This window comes from Struthio camelus, chromosome 1 (assembly GCF_040807025.1).
Source record: "Struthio camelus isolate bStrCam1 chromosome 1, bStrCam1.hap1, whole genome shotgun sequence".
NCBI classification, from domain to species: domain Eukaryota; kingdom Metazoa; phylum Chordata; class Aves; order Struthioniformes; family Struthionidae; genus Struthio; species Struthio camelus.
Window position 1 is genome coordinate 46,031,136 of NC_090942.1, and position 27,393 is coordinate 46,058,528.

The window sequence follows — 27,393 nt, forward strand, 5'->3', positions numbered from 1 at the left end:
TTCTCTTTTTTGAATCGGCTCGAGACCCCATTATTTTTGTCCTTGAAGCGAGGAATCTGGCTGCAAATCCAAGTTAAACAATCAGGATCCTGAAGTGCACCTATTTCTCAGTGCAGTACCTTAGTGAGGGCTGCGATTCTCTGCGCCAGCTCAGCCTCCACTTCGGGTAAGGTTTCAGCTTTCCGCATGGTCTGCTGCAGTTTCTGCTCCGCCAGCTCCAGGCGCTCTTGCAGCTGCCTGTTTTTTTCTTCCAGCTGAAGGCCAAAGATAGAAAGAACTATACATAAAGAGGCAGAATTAAGATTTGCCTTCCTTTCTTTCCATAGGTATCAAAGAAAGGCTCAAAAGCAGGAGAGGCAGAGGTATTTCACAAGCTGGAAGTGTTGGTGTAGGCACAGGGTTGTACTACTGTGAGGGTTCAGGATCACATGAAGGCCAAAAAAAAGGAGTTGTAAAATAGCGCTAATGAAGACGAATAAAAAGCTCCTCTGACCTACGTGATGTTTTTCTAAACAAAATAAAAGTATTGGTGCCAGTAAAACAAGAATTTTCTAAATGTCTAACATGGAAGTATGTAGGAAAAAATGGGAAAAGCAGCACAGGATATCTAAAAGGATAGCATTCCTAGCAGATTTTCTGAACAAACTGCCAAATGCAATTTTTTGAACAAATGTCAACAATATATTAGATGTTAAAACTGACAATATTTTCATCATCATATCCTGGTTGCTGTTTGGTTAAGGTTGCAGGGATACTGTTAGTTGTGAACCTGTAACCTGTCAGTACAGAAATCTTCCCTGATGAAATGGATCAGAAGACAGATCTGAAAGCGATCTAAGGACTCCCGTACACGGATGGGGGGGGGGGGGGGGAACCCCACACATACACTTGGTTAAGTTCTCAATATTGCTGAGAAAAATACCCACAGAACCACTGAGTCAGACATGAGTGCTAAATTAAATTAAGTAATTACAATTGTTTAATCCTTGATGACCAAAGACTTTGAAGTCTTTTGATAACTGAAGTATTTTCTGACCTAACGAGGTGTACTACAGGATTAAGAATTCATAAATGGCTTAGTAAGCGTTACCTGCTCTCCTGTTCAGGCCAATAAAAGTCATAATGAAAAAGGAGTGTGCTTTTAGATGGTTTTTTCATCCTTCAAAAGCATGAAAAGGTGTGCTTTTCATACTGCAAATGAACTTTAAGTTTTTCTTGTACGCATTTTAAGCCTAGTTCTATTAATCACTGTTTTGAGTAGGTAGTTCTCTGCAGCACAGAATGACTCACAATGGTGGCAATAAAATCTCTAAGGATAGATGCAGCTACCTTGTTTTTTCTTTTTTCTTATTTTTCCTAACAATTGAAGACACATCTTAAAATAGTCAAAGCAAGCTGGTAGAAATCAGAGAGTTTGTCTTCTGATGCTTTAATTTTGCTGAAGAGGTATTCACGTATGTATATATAGACAGAAGGATGTGTGCGTGTGTGTGTAAACGTACCTGCATACAATTACAGAAACAGAGGTTATCAGATCATAAAGGCGTATTTCCCATAGAGCATTTTATATTGTTCGAAGACATGATAGGTGAAAAAGAACAAAGCCTTTGATACTGAGAAAGAGGAGCAATTTCATGTTACAGTTTAAATAATATTCACTTCATGTTAGCTTTCAGTTCACACTATATTCTTCAAATTATAAACAGTGTTTTCTGTTCACTTTACACTATAGCTTTTGGAATCACCTTGGAGACAAAGTGCCATGAGAGGAAATTGCATAAGTTTATACTCCTTATAAAAAGATATTCATAGATAGAAAAGATTTTACAGAGATAATTAAACTATGCACTACTAATAGTTGAATTTGGGTCTTTCTTGCAGAAGTGACCTTTTTTCTGTTTATACCTTTCCATTTTGATTTTTGTTTAAAAACAAAACTTAGGAGCGCATTATTTAAGAAACAAAGACCCTTCACTTAGGGGATAAGCTGATGTGCATTCATGCAAGACACGCTTAAAAAGCACAGTTATTTTGCAGCATTGAATGCACACATTAGTTTGGTACTCAAAGTTATAGGATCTGATATGAAGCTTAGAGACGCTGAACAACTTAATTTTCTTTGCTTAAGTTATTCATTGATTTAAAATGAGCAGCTTGACCTAACAGAAACCTCCCACTGTAGATCTGGCCCCTTTTTTGTGTCAACGTTCACGCTGCACGAAGAAAGCGACCGACTGATGCAGATACTGAACCTGACGTAGGATGGCTTCCTTGTTTGCCAGTTCATTTTCCAGCTTATCGTTCATGTCATGTATGGAGGTGGATTCTCTCTGTGCGCTGAGGTAGCGCTTCTCTAGGGTAGTGATTCTTTCCTCCATGTCTTCCTTTTGTGCCATTGCCTAACGTGACAGAAAATATCAAGAACCATGCAATTAAAATCCTACATAACTTTACGCCAGTTTAATTTTTATGCTAACAGTAGAGAGGGATGTAAGGTAGGCTCAGCAGTAATTTGTCCATTTTAAAGAGAATTTATTCCCTTTGACATTTCTTATAAACATGACATTTAAAGGGGTCACTATTGAGTGGAGCAAAGAAAAAATTCTCACCTTTTAGTATATTTTTCTAGCATCTACATATTTCAATGCAAAGCAAACATAGCAAACCTAGCTCACGTTTCTTTGCTTGCTTTTTAAACAATGGCAGGTTTGATCAGAATACGATAAAATCACATAATAATTTAAATATGACAGTGCAGTGATGTGGGAAAGATGCTTATGCACATTTATGCTCTTATTCCGGGGTTGTACTAAAATTTTGTGCCAAAGTACATGTAACAGACAGCAGATAGCATGTCCTGAAACTGCAGAAAAACAAGTGACCAAATGTTAGATATATAACATATGTTATACCGGTAACATATCCACATGTTATGGATTCCCCCCCCCCCCCAAAAAAAAAAAAAAAAAAAAGTCTTCTGCTGCTTTTACAGGTATACTACAGGTTGGCCCCACTGAAGACAATAGTGTAATTGAGATAGCTTATTCACTAGTAACGAACTGGATATTCTGCTTCAATTAATTTTATTAAAGCAGAAAATTTTATTAGTTTTAAACTTGTATCTCATTCTGAAAGAACGTACATGTTGGCACATATTTGTTCACAATGAAAATATTTACTTATGATCACATCTTGCCATATGAGTTATGTTATATTATGAAAGCAGTGCAGTTGAAATAAGTGAGATTTTTAAAGCAAGATACCATGAATAAATTGATCCAAATAGCTAGTACTAAGATGGTCTAGGTGAGGTCACCTTTTTGCATATCGCTGAAAAAAAAATTACATAAATAATTTGCTTTTTTAATTCCTCAGTAGCATTATTTAAGGTTTTTTTGGATGCACATTATTTTCTGCATTGGGAAAAGATGCATTTTCTGCATCTTTTGCAGCACTATGAAATAATAAAAAAGGACACCTCCACCTTTACAAATACCTTTGTAGGTAGATTTTGCATTGATGTCTGGCAATTATTCTACATGCAAATCTATTAGCGGTCATTTTGCTTTTAGCTTAGGAAGCAAATGGGTGAAAGCACATACATGGGTGTAATGAGACATATATGGGAGAAATAACAAGTGGCAATCAAGGTGTCCAGGAAACAGCAGTATTTGTCAGAAGGTAGGTGATAACGAGAATGTTAAACACCTTAATGAAAGGAAAAACCTATCAGTGCAAACTATATTCTATAACTTTATAAAATGATATAATATGTACTCTATTTTCAATAGTTGTGAAGATACTTTTAGGCTGTTTCAGGTAATAGAAATTCTGCTTGAAAATTTCTTCCAGAATACTAGAGAGAGCAGGGTTTTTTTAATATATATATATATACACACACACACATATACACACACACAAACACACCTCTATTATAGAGAGCAGTGTAAAGAGGTAACTACCTTAACTCCAAAATAATAACACAGACTCTAGAAGCAGACCATCCAGACAGTATTGAGCTCCACATAAGAGCTGTTCTGGAGGATACGATAGAGAGCCACAAATTTAGGAGAGAAAAAGAAAAGGAAAATGGAAGTATATTTCCATGCAAGACATGGACATTTCCAGATGTTTCCACATAGCAGAGTCAAAATTTTGAAACTGATTTGTTGACAGGGGAATAGCATATAACAAGGGTGATGAAGTTGCCACATATGAATAAATATTATAATTGATGACATAGATGTTTTATGAATACAGCCCAAGATTTTTTAAAAATGAACTTTAACTATCTACACAACCAGTGCCTCTGTTAAATAGACTGCATCATAAAAATGGGAAATGGCTGAAAAACTGGCCAGAACGCATACTAATAATGCTAAATAACGGAGGATAGGCCTCCTTCCTATTAGGACTTCACATATACAAATTTACTTTTATGAATGCTTTCATATAGATTTCTAATACTATTTTTAATGTAAAAATGTACATGTAAATTGCGTTTCCTATGTACAAGGGCTTTTGCCAGTGCTAGACTTTTGGTTCCCATCTTTATTGGCCCTGATCAGTTTGAATCAAACATCACAGGAACAACTGTCAAGTAGTGTGAGGTGAAAACGGTGGACTCCTTACCTCTCTAATGTCTCTCTGATATTTACTGTTCATTTCTTCTGTTTTAATGAGCTCCTTTCTGGCAGTCTCTGCTTCCTGCTCTACCTCTCCTACACGGGAGGACAGTGCAGCCAGCCGTTCCTTCATTTGTGCCATTTCATAGTTTTGCTTTTCGAGCAGTTCCTGAAGTTCCACAACTTGACTGGCGTCATCATTTGAGTCTATAGAGCCATTTGATAGACGCTGTTAACAGAAAAGTGATATTACTTATTTATTAATTATCTTTTAATGTAGACTTTATCTAAAGACTATCTATGCCAAAGATTACTCCTGTAACTTTTAAAATAATTGGGGGGGGGGGGGGGGGGGGGAGAAAAAAACCACACAATAATCTTATCTATAGATAAGACAGGTGTAATTATGTGACGTAATATTTTGGAATCCCTTCATATGAATATTAATCTTTTCACTTTTTTTCCCATAGAGATGGAAATGTTTGCATTAAGAGCAGAACGCTACGCAAAACCAGCATTAGTTTAACATTATAGCCATTCAAATACAAATTGCAACAATACTACTTCTAAAAAGCACCAAACAGCTTACATATACCTTAGCTAAACTAATACACCACTTAAACTTACTCAAAGTCCATTTCACTTGCAAAATAGGCCACACTGCAGACAGGAAATAACACTTTAATAATCACAATTCACTGTACCAGAAAGTAGAATCTAGTCTGGTTAAATCTACATTAGAAACAAGTTCTGCTAAAGTAATCTGTGTAATACTGTGCTTCTGTGAATACAGCTATAAAGAAAAAAAATCCAGGACACCTTAATGAATTTGGAACACGATCCCAGGAATACGACCTATATTGCATATGAACGATTCCAGGAGAAAGAGCATTCACTAGCAGGACTTGCTGGCATTTCTTTATCAGTATAGATAGTCACATTACACCTTTTCCAGTGTAGTTTAGGTCATGTTTTGATATAGATTTAATTATATTATGTCAAAAAAAGAAAAAACATAAAAAAACAAAGAAACAAGAAGATTTGGTTTTGAACTATACCTTGGAACAATAAAATCAAAGCAGCCAAAACTGTCATAAACTTCCTTGATTAGAGGCAATTTTATAATCGTAAGGCTATATACGGTTTATTCTCATAAATGTCTGAGAGCAAAGTATTTCAGTGCAACTGCTATTTTACATGGGATTCTGATCTCAGAGAGCATCATACAAGAGGAGTACCTAAAGAGAACCTGTCCTGTTCCAAATGGTTGAGGTACAGCAATGCATACCTGAAACATGCCTAGCAAGATCCCAGATGAAGACAAGCACCATCAGTGCTTTTTTATTACCATTGTCAATATAGATCTATACTGAAATCTACTGACAAATTCAAAGAGCACTACTTTGTTCAATGGTTTTAACAATATTATTTCCCAAATCAGGCATAAAACAAACCCAGATCAAGACCACCTGCACCTCTGTGGATCACTGAATAAAATTATTTTACTGTAAAAATTTATTCCAGCAAAGAACTCAGTTCCAAAATTGCTCTTTTGTACACTACTTAAATATATTTATCTTGATATTTTATGTCAGTTGCTGAGCCAACACTGATCTACCTGTAGGATACAATGGTAAAATGACAATAGCAATTTAAAAAAACCTTACGTTATGTTATGTTTGTTGTCTGGAAGGTGTTGTTACTCTACTTCAAACTAATTTCCATTGATATGCTGTGATCACATATGTCAATAAAACAGCATTTAAACAAGATAAAACATTTTAACCATAATACTTTATTCCATTGTGTAAACTTCAGGCACCTCTTTTTACTTAGGATTATTAAAATGTGTCTTTTACGGCTTTAATTTCATATAGTAATTTTAGCAGTTGTGACAGATGAACAAACTTTAGCAGGTCTTCAGTTTGCCCTACAATTCCCTAAATAGTGGCCCATGAATTGCAACTAGGTTATAGTAAGGAAAATATCAAATATGAAAATCAATAACGTGATTATGTGCTCTACGTGATCGATCATTTTGAAACAGAAGCCTTCGATACCCAGAAGGCATATGTTCACTGGCATCAGAAATACGTTCTTCTGTTAGCCAAACTTTTATTTCTAAAGAGATTAATAACTAAAAACACAAAAATAAAAAGGTGAAAGATATAAACTTTTTTTTGCTGGTTTATTCCTAACTAAGATTTATGCAAAGAGAGATAAAAATGTATTCACAATCAATCCCTCACCAATAGACAAATGCTATGATTGCCAATTATGCATGAATGCATTTTGATTTATGCACATAAATTTCCCTCCTAATTATTTGAATAACTTTTTGGACAAGCTGTTGAATCCCACTCCCTGTTCACTTTTGCTTTGGATTACTCCTATATTCACATAAACAGCTGACTGACATTTAAAATCTTCAACTTTCACAAAATATCCACGTTTTGTTTTTTCTTAATTTGAATAGGATGAAAAAAACCTCTTCTTTACAATTACGAGTAAAAATAAATAAAGACCTTAAAAACTGTGTCTTTAGAATTGTTAAATATACTTTCAAAAATTTGCCTTGGAATTTTAACCAACATTTTGTCACTTTTATGCCTTTACGTTATTTCATCACATGTCCTTTGTACCTGTACATTACATGGATTAATTACTACAATAAATCATGTAGACAATTATTAAACATTAATCCAAGAAATAACTGACATCTCATTCTTCATGTTCTTGGGAGAGTTTTAGACAACAGTTTATACAGTCATACTTTCCCACTTCTCCTGAACTAAAAAGAGTTTGAACAAGACAATGTGAAAGTATGCGACTGCGGTAGAAGTTGAAGGTGTCCTGTAGATGAAGCTGATTCAAGCGCATCTTCTAAATTAGTCGGAGGACTTCAAATCTCCCAGATGCATTTTATAAACAACAGTCTCTACAGAATAAGCTGGAGAAGAGAATGGCAGCGTCTCCTTCCTTACTGGGTTTGTGAAGAGAAGCTAAGCCCCTCTCCCCACCTCGTGTTTTTAATCTGGCTGAAATTTTTGTGCCGAAATATTTCCCAATACTCAAACAGTTTCCTGTTGATGATAACATGGATTAATCAAATCAATTTGTAAACAAATAGTCAGTTGAACGCTTATAGTGATTACATCCCTAAGTTAAAAAAAAAAAAAATTAACTATGCCTGAAACACTAAGGGAAACCTTGTCAACAGAGCACGTACAAAAAAGCTCCAAAGCAGGCATTCTTAACGGTCATAGCCTTCCACTATCTAATATCCCTAACATATGTAAAAAGTGTCAAATGAGTATAGAAGGGGGGGGGAAAAAAGAAAGTAATGAAAGCAAGTGGAAAGACTTGAGCAGTCTTTAAAGCAGGGCAATAGTATTAAAGAAAACTTTCTAACTGGTTGAAACATTCTACTATAGAAAAAAATTGTACATGGTCATCACATCTGGCTTAAAAGGTAGTCATCCTGATAGACATCATTATGAAATTTGTTGAAGAGTTCATCAAATGCAGTTGTGAAAAAGCTACATATATGCACACTCTTTAATGGCAATAATTTGACATAAAGGAAAGGTTCTACTCTCAGTGGCTAATTTGCTTTAAAAATACGCTTTTGAGACATGGCAAATGGCTCATACGCCCAAATGCTTTGCTTTTTTAATAACTAATCTAACGCAAGATAGTCCATCTGTTTCCTTCTATCACTTTTACTTCTTTAGATCACCAGTGAGTGCACCACCGCTATCACCATACATTTTTCACTTGATCTTCCTTGCTTTCTGCAGACAGCGAGGGAAAGAGCTACAGTCTGTTGTGTTTATTTACTTATTTTTTTAAGGTTTCTTCCAGTCAGGTCTACTTGGATCAGGAGTAGCCCTGAATCTACTTCAGTTATATAACACTATCTAGCTTGGGGGGGATATGGAAAGTTGGTTCTCTGATCTCATTCCTTTCTTCAGTGTGAATTCAGTACATTCAAACGTTTCAGCTATTCATCTTCTAAAAGCTTTAGCAAAAGCTCTATTCACCCAGCAATGGTTATATTGTAAAAAACATTATTTTGACTGAAAGGCAAAGTTGACAGACACATGGAGGACTCGCTCCTTGTGAATGTCTCCTACTGACACGGTAGTGACAGAACAAGGACTTTGGGCTATGGCCTACACACTGCACTTTCTTAGCTTATGAATAAACTCAATTGGCCTAAAAATCAAGGCATTTCGTAACTCTCATATGTGTCAGCATATATGAATTCATACGTTGCTGTGTGACAAGCAACTTATTTCTATGGCAGTTTCACTAATGCGTTTTCATGAAATTTCATGAATTGCTTATAACAGTACATTGAGAAATACCTCAGAAGGACACATTTAGCTATCCAGATAATATGATAAGAAAGAAGATAAACAATGACCAGAAAGAGCCTTTGCTCCAAAGTCCAATAGCAGAAGATTTCTCCTTTAGAAAGACAGCGTTGATTTCTACCTTTTTATCCAGCTGCTTGTTTTATAGCGTGTGAAGATGCATAGGCCGTTTTTGAGAAAACATAGCCTAGGGCAAACCATTTTAACAGAGATAAGGTGTTTATGAGAACAAAAGACAGACCTGAAAACCCATTCCTGATGCTGAAAGAAACCACAAGAGTAGTCTGAGAAGAGAAGGACGCTGAAAGATAACGCAGGCAGCACAAATGCAGACAGGAAAGTGGATGCACTGCACAGAGTAGTTTGGTGAAAGGTGAGGGAGGGGAAAAAATTAAAAAATTAAAAGAAAGAGTCAGAAACAAGAGAGGTAAGAAGTGACCCAGTTTCTACCCTAATCCAGCTGTATAAGGCTTATATCCAGACTGCATGAAGAGAGAAACCAACTAACCTAAAACATTCTAAAACATATTTTAGATTCTGAAATTCTTTTGTATTTTCAATATTTGAGGGCTTGAATTCTTTGACAAATGCTACAACAGCCAAAAAAAAAAGGGGGGGGTGCAAAATCTCTTCCCTTCCTCTCCATATTTTACTTAGATCAGCCAATTTCAATCACATCAATAGTCAAAGTAAGGTGAAAGAAGGACAGTATCTCATTATATAATTGTGTTTGTTCTGTACTTCCTTTGTTGCACTGCTGTACACCTTTGAGGAACTTTGGCAATGAAGAGAATGAATAGTCAGTGAACATGAACAGCAAGAGGTTTTACGCTATTGCTTAGGAGTACCGAACCTGTTATTCATGGTTTTCAAGCTGCATGCTATATACCAGGAAGCACAGCACACTGATTGTAAACGTTTTCCACAAGGAGCTGTTAACAGTGGAACTGCAGAAACGTCCCAGTTTAAGCCAAGGATTCCCAGATAAGAACAGAAAGTAACCTTAATCCTTTCCCCCATTTTATTCATAGATATTTTTGATTCAGGTGCATGAAGGAACCACAAAGCGAAGTCATGCAGGAGAAGGAAATGATTGTTTGTTAACAGAGTTGAAGCAAGAAGTAAGTTGGAGTGACCTGTGTTCAGTTCTTGGCAATAATTTTTAGTATGGCCTTGATATATGCTGTATTCCTCCAGTTGATCACTTACAGAATAAGGAGAGTGGCATGATCTTTTTTCATAATGGCCTGTGAAGCTTAACACGTTCATGGGTTATTAAAATGCAAAACAAAAACATCCTTTTAATTCTATGGCTGAAGCATTATATATACATATACACATATATACACACACACACACATATAGAGAGAGAAATGTCTTTCATTACCTAGTATTATGGTACTACAAAACTAAAGAGAAACAGCTATAATTGTGCACAGAGTAAATTTAAAATCATGACAGAGAAATCACATTCCACACAAAGTATTTTAGAGATAGTGCTGCTTCATAAAGAAAGCTTTTTTAGTTGCCCAAATACAGCAACACAAGCCAGGAGGAGAAACAGAACTGAGGTGAAAGGATCTTCAAGTAAATCTGACGACAGTGATGGTATTAACTGCAACAGAGGAAGCATACCACAGAGCAAATCAAAGTTCAAAAATATCCTGTGGGACTGAATGCCACAGATGGCAACAGGGATTAAATAAGGAAAAAAAAGTCTGTGGGGAAAAAAAAAAAAAAAAAAAATCAATCTTTGAATGGCTTACAGTCTGTGGAAATGGAGGAGAGAAATTGATGTTCATGTTCCCTATTGCTGAACAGTATGAAAAGGAAATCAACATCCCTGATATCAGATTTTCTTTCTTTCAAAATCACAAAAGCACAGCAGCAAGGCAATCTGCTGCTTGTTTAGGAGGAGTGCCAGCAGGGAGAAGGACAGTAAATTGGACTATTACATCTAACAATAACCCCTCCTAGACCATTGCTTCCCTCCCCTATTCTCTCTGCCATAAAACAATAAAAGGAAAACCGCACACTGGTTTACAAGTAAGAAAGTGAATAAGGGTAAAAGAAAGATCAGGAAAAAGTGTAAAATAAGACTTACATGGAATATTATAGGCTCTGTTAATCCATTTCATAATGCCCTTTCAATTCAATCCATTAATAATCGCACTGAAGTCAAACTGAGTGGAGTTAGGGATGTACACTTAAGTCAAAAAATGCACTAGTCTACAGCAATTAGCAAATCAATTGTAAAATTTTAGGCTATTGATCGCAAACTATTTTTCCTTTTTGTTTTGCAAAGGACAGTTTGCAGAAATAACCTTATATTCAGTTACATTGTGGCAAAATATGCACAGGAACCTACTTTTCTAAAGGTGAGTCTCAGGAACAGTAAAAAGCACTTTAAAAAGATCATTTCTCCGCAACTCTAAAACATCTGACAAACATGCTTTGTCCATAAGCCAGTTATTAATTATATAACATGCACTAGGATTTAACCCAGGAGAGTAGTGAGAAGAAAGGGGGGGGGGGGAAAGATCTTACAGGATTACCTTTGAATGATCAGCAGTGGAGACAGGATTCATTTACTTGATAAATATTCGTCATCAGTGTATCGCTGTGTATGGCAGAGTGAGTGTAAAGTCAATTCACATGATGCCCATATGCATAAGTACTTTCAGGCCTAAAGACTTGAGCTCCGTCTAATCACAAAGTACTTTTGACTAACTGAAAGCAATCTTAAAATGCAAAAGGCTGCCTTTTTAGAATTCCTAGAAGAAAGTAGTATTTTTATGGTGTAAACACTTTTTTTTTTTTTATTGTAAAGAGTGTGTACTTTTTGTCTACCCTTTTTCTAAAGACATTTCTAATTTCTTTTTTGAAAGAATATTGGCAGTTTTTTGCACCATAAATCACTACCATCAAAATTCAAGTCATCATCATGTTCTCAGTCAGTATCATGCTATTGTGGTTCTTTGACCATGCTGAACAAATTTCTCTCAGGCTCTCTTCCTAATGCTCAAACCAACTAGTTGTGTTAATTTGACTGGCTACCTTTGGTAAATGGAATAAACCCAGAAGATTTCTGACACAATGCTACACTAGAGTTATGTTAGAACTGAGTTGACTTGTAAAAAACATGAAAGCTTTTTGATAAAAAAAATTGACAATAGGTATTTTTCTTGACACGCAGCAAAAAAAAATTCTAACATGTGAGTTCTGATTGCTACCTATGTGAAGGTTTATTTGCCACTAAATGATTTCTGTGTATATACATAAGCTACAAGCACAAGTCTATGCAGTTTTTCTCTGGACCCTATAAAATGCCAAATGATTTTTTTTTTTTTTTGGTAGCAGGAAGTCAGAAAGGGAAACAATGATCTAAAACATAATAAGTAAAAAGTTGGATTCAAGCTAAGGTCCAGTAGGGAACTGTTTTCAGAAAACATCACAAAATATTTAGAAAAGGCTAAAATAAGAGAGAATGCTTTTTAAATAACAGAACATCATTGCTGCAGTAGCTCACACAGACTGAAACGTACTGTTATCTGCCTCCAGATAGAACATATCCTCATATCTGCCATAAGCCTACGACCATAAAACTCACGGTGAGTAGACTCCAAGATATACAGAATCACAGAACGGTTGAGGTTGGAAGGGACCTCTGGAGATCATCTAGTCCAACCCCCTTGCTCAAGCAGGGTCCTCTAGAGCACAGTGCACAAGATCGCGTCCAGGTGGGTTTTGAATATGTCCAGACAAGGAGACTCCACTCTCTCTGGGCAACCTGTTCCAGTGCTCAGGCACCCTCACAGTGAAGAAGTTTTTCCTCACGTTCAGATGGAACTGCCTGTGTTCCAGTTCATGCCGTGGCCTACCTCTTTCACTTGCCCATATTCTAGAATGGCATCTCAACCCAAAGCAGCATTGCTGAATCACTTCATTTTGTGAGACTCCTCTCTCTACCTCTACTAAGGTAGGTACTAGCTGCTGCTCTACTACTAGTATGGCAGGGGAGAGGTGAAAGCCTTCCTATACTGCATATGCAATTTACAGACTTCTCATGGTTTAAATCACTTCCTAAATATTTCAGAAATAATTTCATGACAGTAACAGTAGTAATATTAAGACCTAAGCTATGTTTAGACTCTATTAGGACTAAGATAATTTCTATGAATAACATACGCATAGAAAATTCAACATGATGAGGTAAAGGGAACAAATGCCAGACAGCAGTTAATATCTTTAAAACTGCTAATTTTAAGCAGCCAAGGTTGAAATGTCCCAAATCTCAGGGGAAAAAACTTGCTTTACTTTTAGCTATGGGAGCCATGGAGACATTCCTTGTGACTTAGAAAAGGCTATGAAGGCCAGAGCTTCAGTGGAGAGATGGAAGTAGCACATACTTCCCAGGTAAAAGAAAGGTTAATGAATTCTGTTGTACTGAAATATTAACAAGGAAATCAAATAACCAGAGGATGCTAAGTTATACACATCACTCAATCTTTTGCGCAAAAGTAAATCTAATGCTGCAAGAAGTAATGTTTACTGATGTTGTCTCAGATGTAAGAATAAATTAACAGTAACAGTGAACAAAAGATGCCCTTTACTATAGTGTAGTGTTTCCATCCCTAGTCCATTTAAATGTTTCCTACACAAAAAAAATTAAGAGAACATAAATGTTCTACAGATATGTAGCTCTGTGATAGCCCAGTCACAAGTGACAGCTAAACTACAAGCAAAAGCAATCTGATCATTACCCAGAAATCATCACACAAAACAGAATATGAAAAGCTATGCCAAAACTAATAACATTACACCTGAGGTGTCACAATCATTCTAAGTGATTATGTTACTTCTCTATGTTTTAAGGCTATGCTACTTGTATAGGTTGTTCCACATCTTTCAGTCTGTGTGATCTCCTGAGCATCAGAGATCCCCTTTTTAATTACTCTGCGTTTTCTCCAACATCTAATCAACTATCTGAGCCAACAGTCTCCCAGCTGAAATATTTCTTCCTCTCTCCCCCTGCCCAGTACTGATGTAACAACAGCTACTTTTCCCAGCACTTTTCTCTCCAAATGTCCTCATTGTCTTGTTCTTTCTATCAAGCTATCAAAAGACTCCAGCTTTTATTAACACTCTAAAATTCTGGAATAACTCTGCTCCATGATCAGCTTTCAGCTTTCTTTCTAATGCCTGTAATCATCTGCCATGCTTTACTCATTTTGCAAAATGGGGGGATGGAGAGAAAAGGTCTACTTAAAACATAGGCATTGTTCTTTATGTTGCTCTTACAGTGTTGGAAAGAACTTCTGAGATCCTGTGCAGAAGATAAACAGAATAAAATCAGCTCCTCCTGCTTTTATCTGTCCAAAGTGGCCTATATGCACAAAAATCCTACCACTCCCCTTGACCAACTCCTCTTCCTTTGTAGTCCCACCAGACCACCATTAGGGACAACAGGTCTGGTGATTTCTTGCAGTGAACCATCCAGCAAAGGTGTTACCCAATGCTATCAGCCAATACAGTGCTGTAAGTATAAAATTCCAGTGCCAAAGGTAATGAGACTTTTAAAGCAGCGCTCTAACAGGCTCAATGCATAAAAGCACATAGAGGCTTCTATTAGATGGAAGGGAAATAAACTTCTATGGATTGAGAGAAGAGACAAGTTAATTTCTATGAAACACTGAGAAGCCTATTGATTAATTGTGCAAATAATGCAATTTCTCAATATCATTAAATCCCTGTGCTGTAATATTGAGGACTCAGGCAGACACACGCATTTACCGAGCATCATAATTCATACACAATATTTGCCTAAAGCTTCTTTTAGAGAGAATATTGTGCCCTGTTCCAGACTCACTGCTTGGATTCTTGAAGCCTCCTCGTCCCAGCTGAAGCCTTTTCCCACTTTTTCCTTTCACTCTGAATACTCCTTACCTTCCTAGGTGTGTCAAGCCACCAGTCTTCATTAAGTCTCCTTCAGCACACACTTCTTTAATTCAGTTTATCACTATTACTCCAGAAAAGGATGTTTAGAAAACCAGAAAGATATCTGCACTGCTTGGAAACTAACCCATCGTCTGATTATCAAATGCAGTTTGTGTGTGAAGTACATTTCTCTTTCTGATTTAGAACGTGAATCCTTTGGGGAAAGATCATGTCTCCCACTATTTCTTATACAGTATGCATACTGATTGCACTCAGTAAAGAGCAAAACAAAACCCCCTTACTCCTTTCTCTAAATTATACACAACCCTTGAAGTTTGGTGTTAAATCCTTAATTTGTCCTCTTTAAACTGCTCCTCCAGAGAAGGGCTCCAAGTGCCCTGCCTTCGAGTGATCTGCTATTCCATATGCTGCCAGTTAAAATGATTCAGTCATCCACAGCAAAAGAGCACAGATGGTATAAATTAACCAAAATTTGAAAATTTTCTTCTTTTTCTACTGGCTATTCAAAGTGACCAGATGAGGAGCAGAACAATGACAGTCAAGTCCAAAAACAGAACAGATTCTGCTGATTGCTCTGAAAGAGACCTGTTACTTTCATTGTATTATTTCCCCTGAGCATTTTAGCCCACTCTGAGTTTGCTTTGGCAAAACACATCCTTACACCTACAGGACAAGGTGTCTACAATTGCTGTCAATGTTTTAAGTGATTTTTAGTATTTATAAACTACTGGTTTTTGATTTAATTATTGGCATATGATAGTGTCATGATTAAGAAGAAAAAGTATGATTCTTAAATAATCTGAATGTGACTGTTTGAGGCATATTATAAGGTAGCATAACCCCAGCTGTCTAATACATGTAAGAAGTAATTATATACAGCTCTCGGTTCCTCTTACAATATTATGTAATTTGTTGAGGACAAAAAGGTCTTACTTGCACCACAAGAACTGGACTATTTTACCTATCTTGGTGTGCATGTTTTCATGTGCTTATAACAGTATGGTTTATAACTCAGTGGGGAGGGAACAATTATGCTGCTAAAATTGCCCTTACTACGGGTGGTACAAGTAGGGTAGTACTTGTTTAAAAAAGTAAAATCACAAAGCTAGTTAAAGAGTTATACTGGTACCACTATGAATCTTGGTACAAGGAGGAGTTCCAATATTAGCAGGTTACAGCTATCATAGCAACATATGAAACATTACAAAACAAAAAAAAAGGCATGACATAAGCACAAATTGGCTTTGTATCACACCAGCGTCTACAAGTTGCAGTTACAAACGTCAGCAATAAAGTTTAAAAACAAAAAAAAGGTGCGTTCCCAAGGAAAAATACCTTGATTTAACATTGTACTGAAATGCTTGACTTTCACGTCTTCAGTGTAACAGAAATCCACACTGAAGTGCTTTGTCAAGCAGAAGTCCTTCTGTGCGTATAGGGCATCTATAAGGATAAAAATAGTCATGCCCCAGACCAATTCATCTCTAATAAAACTCCATTAACTTCAAAAGCATTAAAGCAATGATTTGTTATATGTTTGAATTAAAAGATGAAACGTGGAATTTACTCTGAAATATTCTCCTATACAGGCCAAAAATAGGCAACGAATTCTGAAACACTAAGGAAGTACATAATTATAAGTGAAGGAGGTGCTTCAATGGTTAACATTCAAAGCTTACAAACATGAGAAAATGAAATGTTTTCCAAAGCAACTTCCATCCTTCCCAACTTGCTTATGAACATCTCTGAAAACATTCCATTTTACTCAATACATTCAATTTCCATGGCTGGGGTGGAAGCTGAAATAAATATCAGCAAGAAATAACTACTTTATTTGAACACAAACTACTTATTCTGAGCATTTCACTTTTTGGGGTCCAGCAAGCACCACTTTAAAGGAAAACAGTTTGCAGAGAGAAATGAGAACACCCTGTGTTTATTACTATAAACACCTGAGACTCATTCTTAGTTCTTGCTCCAGTTACATAAGGTAGGTGGTGCATGAGATTCAGACTAAATTTGTCTTTAAATGTACTAGTTACTATTGTAGTAAGGAGAAAGATTACATTTAGGTATCTTGAGGAATTATGCTTCCAATTGAAAGAAATATTGGGAAAAAATGTTTCCTTTCCTCAACCTGACCACAATCATTGATTGGATACAGGTGACAATGAGTGCTACTTAAAATAGCAAATAAAAGAAGAAAATATGGTTTCCTCAAGTAATATATAAAAGAATATATACAAACGAATATAGAAGTATCCAGAAATATATTATAGTCATTCATCAGGAAAACAAGCTAATTTATGATAAAGCAAAATTCCATAAAGATTATGCTTTTTATACTGGTAACGCAGCATGAAAGATATATATGTATATACATATGTATAAAAGGTATTAATTTTCTTTGTGGAATTTTTCACTAAAAGGTTTAGCATTCATAATGTTTATAACATGGATAATAAGTCTATTCAAAGTAACTTCAGATATGATAGGAAAAAAAAATGTTTCAAATATAGTTCTACCTATAAACTGTAACTCTCCTATAGGTGTAATCTGGAATATTTGTTTCTTTTCATGGCGTTTCTCTAAAACATCTCACAGTTTGGAACTGAGAAGAAAAAGTGCTACATTAGCTGGATCACTGGAATTTCTTTTTCTTTCAAAACTTTTCTTATGCATTTAAATGAAATATTATTTCACTATTTCAGCTGCTTTCTTAAAAAAAATTACACCCATATGTGGCAAAAAAGGACTATGTCTGGGGCTCTGTGTCTTGGAGCTCTAAATACTCATTATTTGTTTCTCATACTCATTACTTGTCTTTGTTTCATTTGTTTTACTATCACTATTAACATTATTAACACTATTTGTGTTCTTTCAGTATTTTGAACTTCTCTTTGTCCTTGATGCATGTGAATTGGCCATCTAGTTGTCAATTTGAAGGACGTTATGTCATGCTTTATCAGCTCATAAAACTGCTGTTGCAGCCAGAGTTCTGAAGCAATTATTGAATATAATATCGCTTTTACTGCGAAATACTACAGTGTAGGAATCCTTAGTGCTTCAGTCAGAGGGCAGTGCTTGTGATTACAGAATTTAAAATGACACCCTGGCTTCCCAGTAATCATAGAGCTGTAATCAAAAGAAATCCTTAAACATTTCCAGTCCTGGAGATTTCTCCTCCTCTCAGCAATCTATTCTAGTGTTTCACCGCCCTCACTGTTCACAATTTTACCTCAGCTGATTCTCTTCATATCTGACGGTAGATTTAATACACTTTAAGATTATAATTTTAATCTTTTCTTCTTTATGCTTTTAGCCTAAATTTTGAAAATTCTTCTCACAGGTTATGTTATTTAGATTTATAGTCACTTTTATTGCTCTCTTCTGAGTTCTCCTCAAGACAGTCCTCATATCTCTTTAAGTTAGGGATCCGAAACTGGATACGAGACTTCAACTGAAGCCTTACTTTTGCTGAGCAGGCACAGGAACATTCTGTGTGTCCTGCAGGTCCTAACCTCTTTAGTTATGCCATCACGACATTTGCTTTCATACTGTGATGATGTTTTTATCATCCATGTAAATCCCCAGATCCATTTTTATAGAATCACTGCAAGCTCATTTCCCATATGCTGTAGGTGTTATGTTTGTTCATTCCGGCCTTCTCATACCTCTATGAATTCTTAAAAAAAGAGCTACTAGGATTTACCAGCCAGCTCTTTATATACTAAGGGATGAAGTTTATTCCCTGCCTGAGACTGGCATCCTACTTCTGTGACTGGCAGTCGTGCAACCTTAAGATGTCTTTAACATAGGTCCTGCGTTCTAAATAATTCTGCTTGTTGCTCCTAAGAAACTTCATCTATTTCACATTCCATTTTGTGACCTAGAGTAGATCCTTGTCTGAAGGGATTGCAAGTTTTTCCTATTTAGTCTTCAACTAGGTGCTAACTTTCTTTTTCTACATTGCCCCATTAAATACTTTTTTCAAAATCCCATTATAAAAATTCATATGCTTCCTTGTTACCTTTCCAATCGAAGTGTTGTGGTTGAAGGCATCTGGTTGCTTTCTTTTTAAGTATCCTCTCTCTCTGCAGAATCTTACGTGAAGAATTTCTCACTAAGTTAGAAATCCAGTATCAAAGACATTCTCCTGCTTTTACATGAGGTATAGTTTATTTTTGCCTATCTGCTGCCAAAACATTATCCCAAAGCTGAGGAAAAAAAACAGAGCTCACCACCTGCACAGCCATGCTTTCGTCTCCAGGATTCATCTTCTCTTCTGAGTTATGAAGCTTATCAGCAAGGACTGATGAGAACATCAAACCCCTCTGCTCCCAGAGCTTCACCATCACTTTTGGTTTGCTTAGGACAAATACTCTCCTGCATTATTGCTGGTGCTCACAGGTATAAGCAATTTGAAGGTGGCAGACAAACTTTGGTAATCATTTGCTAACATCTTGCACTCGAATTCCCCCAGAGGCATGTCAGGTGCAGTCAATAGACCCCACTCTTGCTGCCGCCAGGGGCTTGTTGGTGGTCGCTCACTGTGGGCTGTTTCAGAGGCAGGAAACCATTGGTATTGAGAAGAGGTGCACACAGGCTGCCGCCCTGCAGAATGACGAGCTCCTTCTCCACTCTTTGTGCCACTGCAGAGCTTCATTCGTGGTCAGCTTCCTTCCTTTAACATCTCTGCATGCCTCCTTTATTGGTAACCTCATGATCACTAATGTTTCTCAGTCCCACTCTTGCAGTTTCCCTAACTGCTTCCCAATAGATTTACCAGCTGGCACTTTATTCAGCAAGAATATACTGCCTTTCCTGGCTTTCTCTTTTGGGGATACCATGCCTCCATCCTTAAAGACCAAGTGAAGGATCTGGATGGAGGCAAGTGGTGTCTGATGCTCCCAGATCAAGGTAGAGGAATATCTGATACTAGAAAGAGAAATGGTTGTGTCTTCATTCCTACGGTAGGTGATCTTTGTCAGGTTTCTTTAAACATTTTTTCAAAATCCTTTGAAAACTCTTCTGCATCCTGTCTTTGCAAGTTTCTGTATTTGCTAGCTTTTAAATTTCTCTTGCCTAAGTGACATTGCTTAGGAGCCCTGTTCTCGTAGAGCAGAAATTTTAATATACTTGGTCAAGGTCCCCGCAGCAGAACATTTGTTTCCTTACCTTTGCAATTTGCTAGCATCCACCTGCCAATGGAAACAACCTACAGTACAATATGCAGTCTGTTCCAGGTATACAAAATGCTAGACCCAAGAATCCTCCTGAAGGGTGATTCTGTGTTGAAGCCCCTACTATTCTCCTATCGCAGGTGTCTTACAACGTTTGGAATTTTGTGAAACCACATTTAAAAGCCATTCGTTCCTTCTTTTCTCAGTATTTTTCCTTTATTTTTGCGAAGCAATAAGTATTCATAGTTAGTACTTCCCATTACTTAAATTTTGCCATTATTTTCTTTCTGAGTTGTTTTATTTATACTCCATTTACAATTATTATCTGCCACAATTAATAAGGTTTTTATTCCTTAAAGATTAACTAGCTTCATTTCCCATAATATTCATTTTAAAAAATATCACTATGTATTAAGCCATTGCTTTATAGAAATCTACTGCTTTATATAGTGCAGTAGAACAATATCCTTTTAAATCACATTTGTAGTCTCATAAAAGTATACATCAGAACCCTATCTTCCATAAAATTTCATTTTAGCATTCTTTGGTTTTGAGTTTTAGAGGTTTGGGCGGTTTTGTGTGTGTTTTTTTTTTAACTTCTTAAGTTTCACTATCAGCGTTTTCACAATTTTGTTGATATCAGTGTAGCTAAACAGACTAATGCAACTTTGGTCACTTTTTAATTACTGGCATGACATTAACTTTTCCGTTTTCTGGAAATGTCTCATTTTTCCAAAATTTGTTAAAAAAGAAAATAAATGGCCCAGAAAAGTTCTCAGCCAGTTCTTTTAACCCTCTTGAGAGGAAATAATTTTAAAATATTTAATAACTTATTTCAGTCCTTACTCTAACCACTGAAGTAATACAACATATTTCCTTGTGGCGTAAAATGCAGTCATATTATCTTCTTTTTCTACAAGTATAGTAATCATTTAGTACTGAGGCTGTCGACATCTTTTTCTAAATGCACAAAAAGTTATACCAGCTTCAGAACTGCTGTTAAATTTGGGACTCACCTAAATCTCAGCAAACCGTTCAGTTCAGTTCACGTGTTTTCCAGGTAGGACTAATTCTTACTGCAGGGAACTTTTATTTTAGGGATCCTCTAATCGCTCATACATGTTTGGGAGTACCTGTTTTGGGCACCTGAGCAAGCTCTGTTTCTGTGCCCATGTGGATTTTACCATGCCAGTATCTCCTAGAGAAGTCCAAAATGATAGGCATGATTAATACTGTGACTTCCTGAAGGTACTGCTTAAATTTTACCAAATATTGTGACTATCACCCAGAAAGCGGAAGCCTGAAACGTAAGATCTACTCTGACTGACCAAAACTGAACCCTGACCACAGGATATTACAGGTGAGGGTGCAGACCATCAGGTCATAGCTTATTGTCCTCCACTCCTACAGCTGGAGTTGAAGGAACAGTGTATTTTCCAAGTTAATGCTTAGAATACACGCCTAAACTGAAGTATTTTACAAAGCCAGGACTTGCCTTCATGAACTAAGAAGGAATGAATGGTGGGTCTTGACAGAATGGTAGAAAGTTAGAAAGCGGCCAGTACAGAGGACCTGAACTGAGGCTCACTGGTAGATCGCATACCAATATAGCCTCCTGTGAAGTCCCTATCCTGTATGCTTCCATTATTATATAGAATAAAATCAGGAAACACAAGCTTTTAAGTCAGCTTAACAAGACCAAGTTAAATAGATTTGACTAGGATGTACAGAAGTTTTCTGGACATAATTTTCTAGAAACATTTAATTCTGTATTATTTTGACTTTTCATTCCTGTTGCATTAATGTTGAAATAGTCAGGCTTCTTAAAGTACTTATTTCCACTTAGTTCTGCTTATTAACAATGAGCCCAATAGCTCATAGCCAGCAAAGAAAGTGAAAAATCGACGATTTTCAGCTAAGCAGTGTGGCTGTATTTAAAAGCACAAGTTAGTGGGCTGTTCACTATTTTAAAGAATTTCACAGATGTGTCATGCGGCAAGGTTTCACAAGGAAGAAAATAGCTGAACAGTATTTATTTACAGTATTTATCTCAACCACCCAGATTACTTAAAGGAAAATAAACATACACAGTAAACTGCAAAATATATAAAATTAAAGCTTGCAGTGAAAGTGCATTCTTGTAAATTGGGCTGCCTGTAAAATAAATAAGTAATGATAAATGTTATTTGTTTTAAGTATGATTAATGCCACTGTTCATCACGTCATTAGATAAAAATGCACAATTAGAGATCCAAGCAGCAGCTCTGCTCATGTCAGCAGCCTGCCAAATGTCACGTTACACTTGCATTTTAATTTAATAACTGTGAAGCAAAGAGAGAAAGAGATGCAGTTTGTTTTTCTCCATCTGTAAAGCTAACGCTCAGAAGAAAACCTTATTTCTAAATTAGATATTCTCCGCCTTTTTTCATTTTACAGCCTTAATGTGGCAAATACTTACCCTAAGTTCTCTACAGCTGTTTAGTTTTGGAAAAAAGCTAAGCAAAGTGCTCTTTTCCTCAGCAAGGACACGAATTTGCAATGAATCTGTTGGTAGCATGGAGAGAAATGCCTTTTTCAAGTCTTTATGGACTATTTTGGTAGCAGTTTTTGCATATATGCACGCATACTGCACTTGCTGTTACACCTTGCTGTTCTATGTGTGACAGACAGAGGACCGCTCAGCAGGATATACTGCTCTTGATTGTAGCTTTGGGCCAAAAATCCATGAAAAGTTTTACTATAACTTGTGGGTCTAACTCAATACCAATGCGATATCCTATCAGTGAGCAAGGACCTACGCAGCTGCTTTCCATTTCAACAAGCTTGATTTTTGATACTGGTTTGAGGAGGCTGAGAATCTTCTAAAGGGAAGCGGCACAAAACGTTTACATTACAAAAATCTTGTGTGTGATTCTTTATCATATTGACCGTGTGACTCAATGAGAACTAGTATTTTATACCTTTTCATGAACCTTTTGCCCTGGCTCCATTCCTTCAATATGCTCTGATTCAGCAGGCCCTTCACCAGCTGCCATTTTCCTCTGAATGTGTGCATTTTGTTCACGCAAAGCTACAATCTGCAAAAGAAAGAAAATAAATGGTCAATATATCCAAAATACCTAGAAACCACTGAACAGACAAATTTCAAAATCTATTGAAGTTCTGATCCCATGCTATCTGTGTTGCAGCATTTGCAAAGTAAGGCCTATACCTATAGACGTTAAAAAAATGCAATAAATTTAAATAAAACTTACACTAATAATGATCAAGGACCATTAAGGATACAAACGGACCAAAAATGACATGAGATTAAATATTAAGACTTGTTTTATCTTCTTTCCTTACTCTGTACTGGGGTAAGAGTTCTTAGGCACTGATTTCATTACATTACAAGGACAAGATAAATTCTTTAATACACAGCACAACAGATACCAAGCTGGCATGATATGAAAACTGGGCCAAAAGGCTACGAAGTAAAAACAAGTGATGTGAAACAAAGTGTTAGCTTTATGTCAATTTACCATCTGTTACTAACATCCATTTTAAAAGTGTAATTTTGTTAATAAAAACATGTACATAAAAATACTCTATCATATTCATTGACAATTTTAGCACCTATACAAGTAGTTTTTTTGTATTAATTGAAAATAATTTTTTATTCATTGGTAATGTTATTAAAAGGCAGGTACTGGAAAATAAGTTGACTTCTCTACTAGCTTGTAGCTTACTCTTAGATGATACACAGGGTAGAAAGTTTCAGGTGCTAAAAGATTTTTGCATAGTATAGTGTGACAGATTGGAATATCTGTCTAATATAAAACTTATTCATTTAAAAAATTGCATAGCTAGGTCTCTCTGTACCATTCTGCCTTAGTACATAATATTGTATATATAGTACATACTATTTACCCATAATATTTATAATAATATAATAATTTATATGTTTATATCTGTGGCCTACAAAATGGATAATATTCTGTGAATTACATACAGCAGAACTCCAGCAGGATCTGTTGGGAAAACCAGTGTAAATTTAAAGACTTCTATCATTGCATTACGGCTGCATAAATTCTGAGTCAGAAACCTAAAACACTGTCCTGTCCTAGACGACAAACTCAAGGGGTAGGAGGCAAGAGTTAAAGCAGTACTGCTCGATGAGCATGCACAGTAGTCAGGATTTCATGGGACTTTAAGCAACTAATTGCTGAAAATTTATGTTAAAAATTGATCTGATGTTAAAATTTGATCTGAATAATTTAGCATTAAAAAAGATTTTCAGCTGTATTTTTTAACTTACATTGGAGTTCTGATTATAAAGACCATTTGAATGAGCTCTGACCAGCCTGTGAGATCTCAGGGACACACCCCTTTAAATAACTCTTGCTTAATATAAATGTGAAAACTGTTTTGATATGAGTCAGGCTGATTCACTGCTCACTAAATTCCAAGTTTCAATTCTTGATAATGCTGGTGACTCCCACTGATTTCAGTGCCAGGACTGAGAAGGAAGGCAAAATTTCACTCAAAGTAATTATATGAAAATATAAGAGTAGGAATTTAAACTGTCTGAGACAATTTGTGTCTTCTTAGGATATACAAATACACTGTGCTTTTGCTAAGAAAAGAGGTACAGAATACAGTCTTCATAATCTCAGTACCATAGATCTCTTTCATATATAGTAATCAGTAGTTTAATAACTTTTTTCCTGACTAGCTTCACTCACTTCTTTTTTGTGGTTCTAATGCTTTTTAAATCTAAAGTAAAGAAATAATGGTTTCCACTAAGCAAAATTTGCCAATAATTAATCTGAAATGTGACCTTTAGGTGGATCAAGGGAAGCTACTTCAATTTATATACTATAAAATAATGACTTATGGGGAATTATTATACATCATGTGGTACTCAAAGGTAAAATCACAGGACATGTTAACTGACAGTTGTCAATAGATCTTGAGTTTCTTCAACTGATCCATTAAAATGCAGACTTTACTATGACTTCACTTTAAATTATCCCCTGTACCTAATCCTTAAACCTGTACAAATCCTTAAAAATCCTTTAACTTCATAATAATATCGTAGAAGGAGTATTGCAAAATCATTCCATCACACATTCCTCAATAGCTGATATTTTTCTTAGCCTCTTCTGGTATTTAGAAAACCTAAGACCCCCATTTTCAATATATAAAAATATAACTGTACCTTCAAAGTGAAAGGCAAATAAAAGGATTCTATGTTGTTTGTCGTTATGTGGAGGATTCTTTGTATTTTGAGCGTTTGGGAACAATTTCTTTGCCAAAAATCCCTCAACAGTAAAGCTCGTTATTTCAAAGTTTCATACTGCAATGAATGCAGAATAACAGCATACAGTAACAATACAAGAGTCTCAATTTGGGAACATCCTTAGAAGATTCCTCCCGGGGTTAGTTGTCAGATTGCAGACCTAAGCTGTGAAGAACTACACACCAAACTTGCATTCAGACCTGTTGCTCTTCTTGATTTAATGAATAAATAGTCACCAACACATTTATGCAATAGTACCTTTGTTCTTTGGCAATTACAGCTACACTATATGTAGGGGCAACAAAAAATCATAATGCTACAACTATAACTTTTTTTTTTTCTGGTTTAGCTGCGTCTCTGACCATATAGATAAAAATTTTGTGGCTTTGCTTAGTCTAGCATTCCCCAAAGTGGTGAACTGCACTTAGCCAGGAAGAAACTGCAACAAAGCAAATTAAGAATTGGCATTGACTATCCCCTCAGCAATCCTGTGACATCTGAAGGTATGTATTGAACTCCACTGATTGTAAAGAAAGATATCTGTCTCCCTCTACACAGTAGATATCTGAAGCTGGGGGAAATCTGGGTGAGATGAAACGCCAAAGACTGTGTACAGAGGCACATTGTTAGAGATAGAGAGGACAGTGAAAGAAACTACTGCCCACTGTCATGACTTTAGTTTCCTATTTTACTTTATACAGAAAAGTGGCTCATACAAGTAATTCCAAGGAAGGCATGGTAACTAACCCTTGAGAGTTGCTGCTTTTAAAATTATTCCAACTAGATCTGTAAGAGCTCATCAGCCTGTACCAACAGTCACTCTCTATAAGATACTTCAACAGAGTATAAATAACTCTGATTTATCATATGGAATAAGCTATATCTACAAAAGTTTTTTGGGAAGCTGTATCCAATCTTAAAATTTAGCCACTTTCCTATGTTGGTATCAAGGGCTACTTCTCTTGCTAATAAATGGATTGGGAAGGGAGAGAGAAATATCAATGAAAAAATAAAAACAAAAGAAAATGCATCTGAAAGGTGCAGAGTACTGCACTTCACCATTCAGTGATAGGACTAGTAGGAGAAAAAGTTGCAGTCGTCAGGCCAGCAGACTGGACTCCAAGATCCCAAAGATTGTAACCAGTTCTACATTTCTATGTGCTTTGTTGTTTTAAAAGTTAAAATAAGTTTCTAAATATATAATACAAAATAAAATGCGACTGTGATTTTACACTGAAAAAATTACAGTAAGTAGAATTCTACTTTTACTATCTCATATCAAATATGCATCCAGAATTTAAAAAACAAAAAAGTATGAACACAAGAGGACAAGACTTGTTTTTTTTCTTCTCAGCTGCCAGCTCTTGAATTTTGCTTCATGTCCGGAGACCAGATCAATGTTATGACTGTCATGGACCCTGCTCTCCAATGAAGACACTAGAGAGACCAAGAATTCCCAGTTACACCAGGACATTCCTGTCTCTTTAAAGTACGTTTTAGTGACACACACATAATGCTGTTTCCACTAACCAAACCCAACTAAATTGTACTGATATAGAAGAGCAAAGAGAATACGGCTCATGTCCTTTGCCATGTTTGCCCTCTATAGCATCCAAAGGAGAAGGAGCAATAAACTTACTTCAATTTCATTATTCATCCAGTCTGTTCCTCATACATAAATTCAGGTAGGCTTACATAGCTTTCAGAATAGATGCACAGATCACCACAATTTAAAAATCTACATATACACTAACGTAAGAGAAATAATTCGTTTGTCTAGATTCCAGTCCTATAAAGTTTCATACGTTTGAAATAGCAAGGGAAGACAAACAAGAGTGAAAATAGAAAGGTATTTGGGGGAAACAAAGCAACATGTAGAAGAATTTGCCTGAATATCTAGAAGATGGAAATCCTGGCTTAAGTGTACTCCAAGAAGGACAGACCTTCACCTCACAAATATTGCAGTA

General features: G+C 36.1%; 1 protein-coding gene across 17 annotated transcripts in view; it reads right to left on the reverse strand.

The window, feature by feature from the left end:
- The window catches only part of PPFIA2 (PTPRF interacting protein alpha 2), a 355,163-nt gene that overhangs the window by 71,454 nt on the left and 256,316 nt on the right, over window positions 1-27,393 (reverse strand). For all 17 annotated transcript variants that reach the window (XR_011139894.1, XM_068936437.1, XM_068936432.1 and 14 more), the window contains 4 exons: window positions 23,106-23,222; window positions 4,633-4,854; window positions 2,253-2,399; window positions 120-254 (listed from right to left, as the gene is read on the reverse strand). Coding sequence is in view for 16 of the 17 variants with exons in the window: in XM_068936437.1 (XP_068792538.1) it covers window positions 120-254; window positions 2,253-2,399; window positions 4,633-4,854; window positions 23,106-23,222 (621 nt within the window). In the remaining variant the exon portion in view is untranslated. The remainder of the gene's footprint in view (window positions 1-119; window positions 255-2,252; window positions 2,400-4,632; window positions 4,855-23,105; window positions 23,223-27,393) is intronic.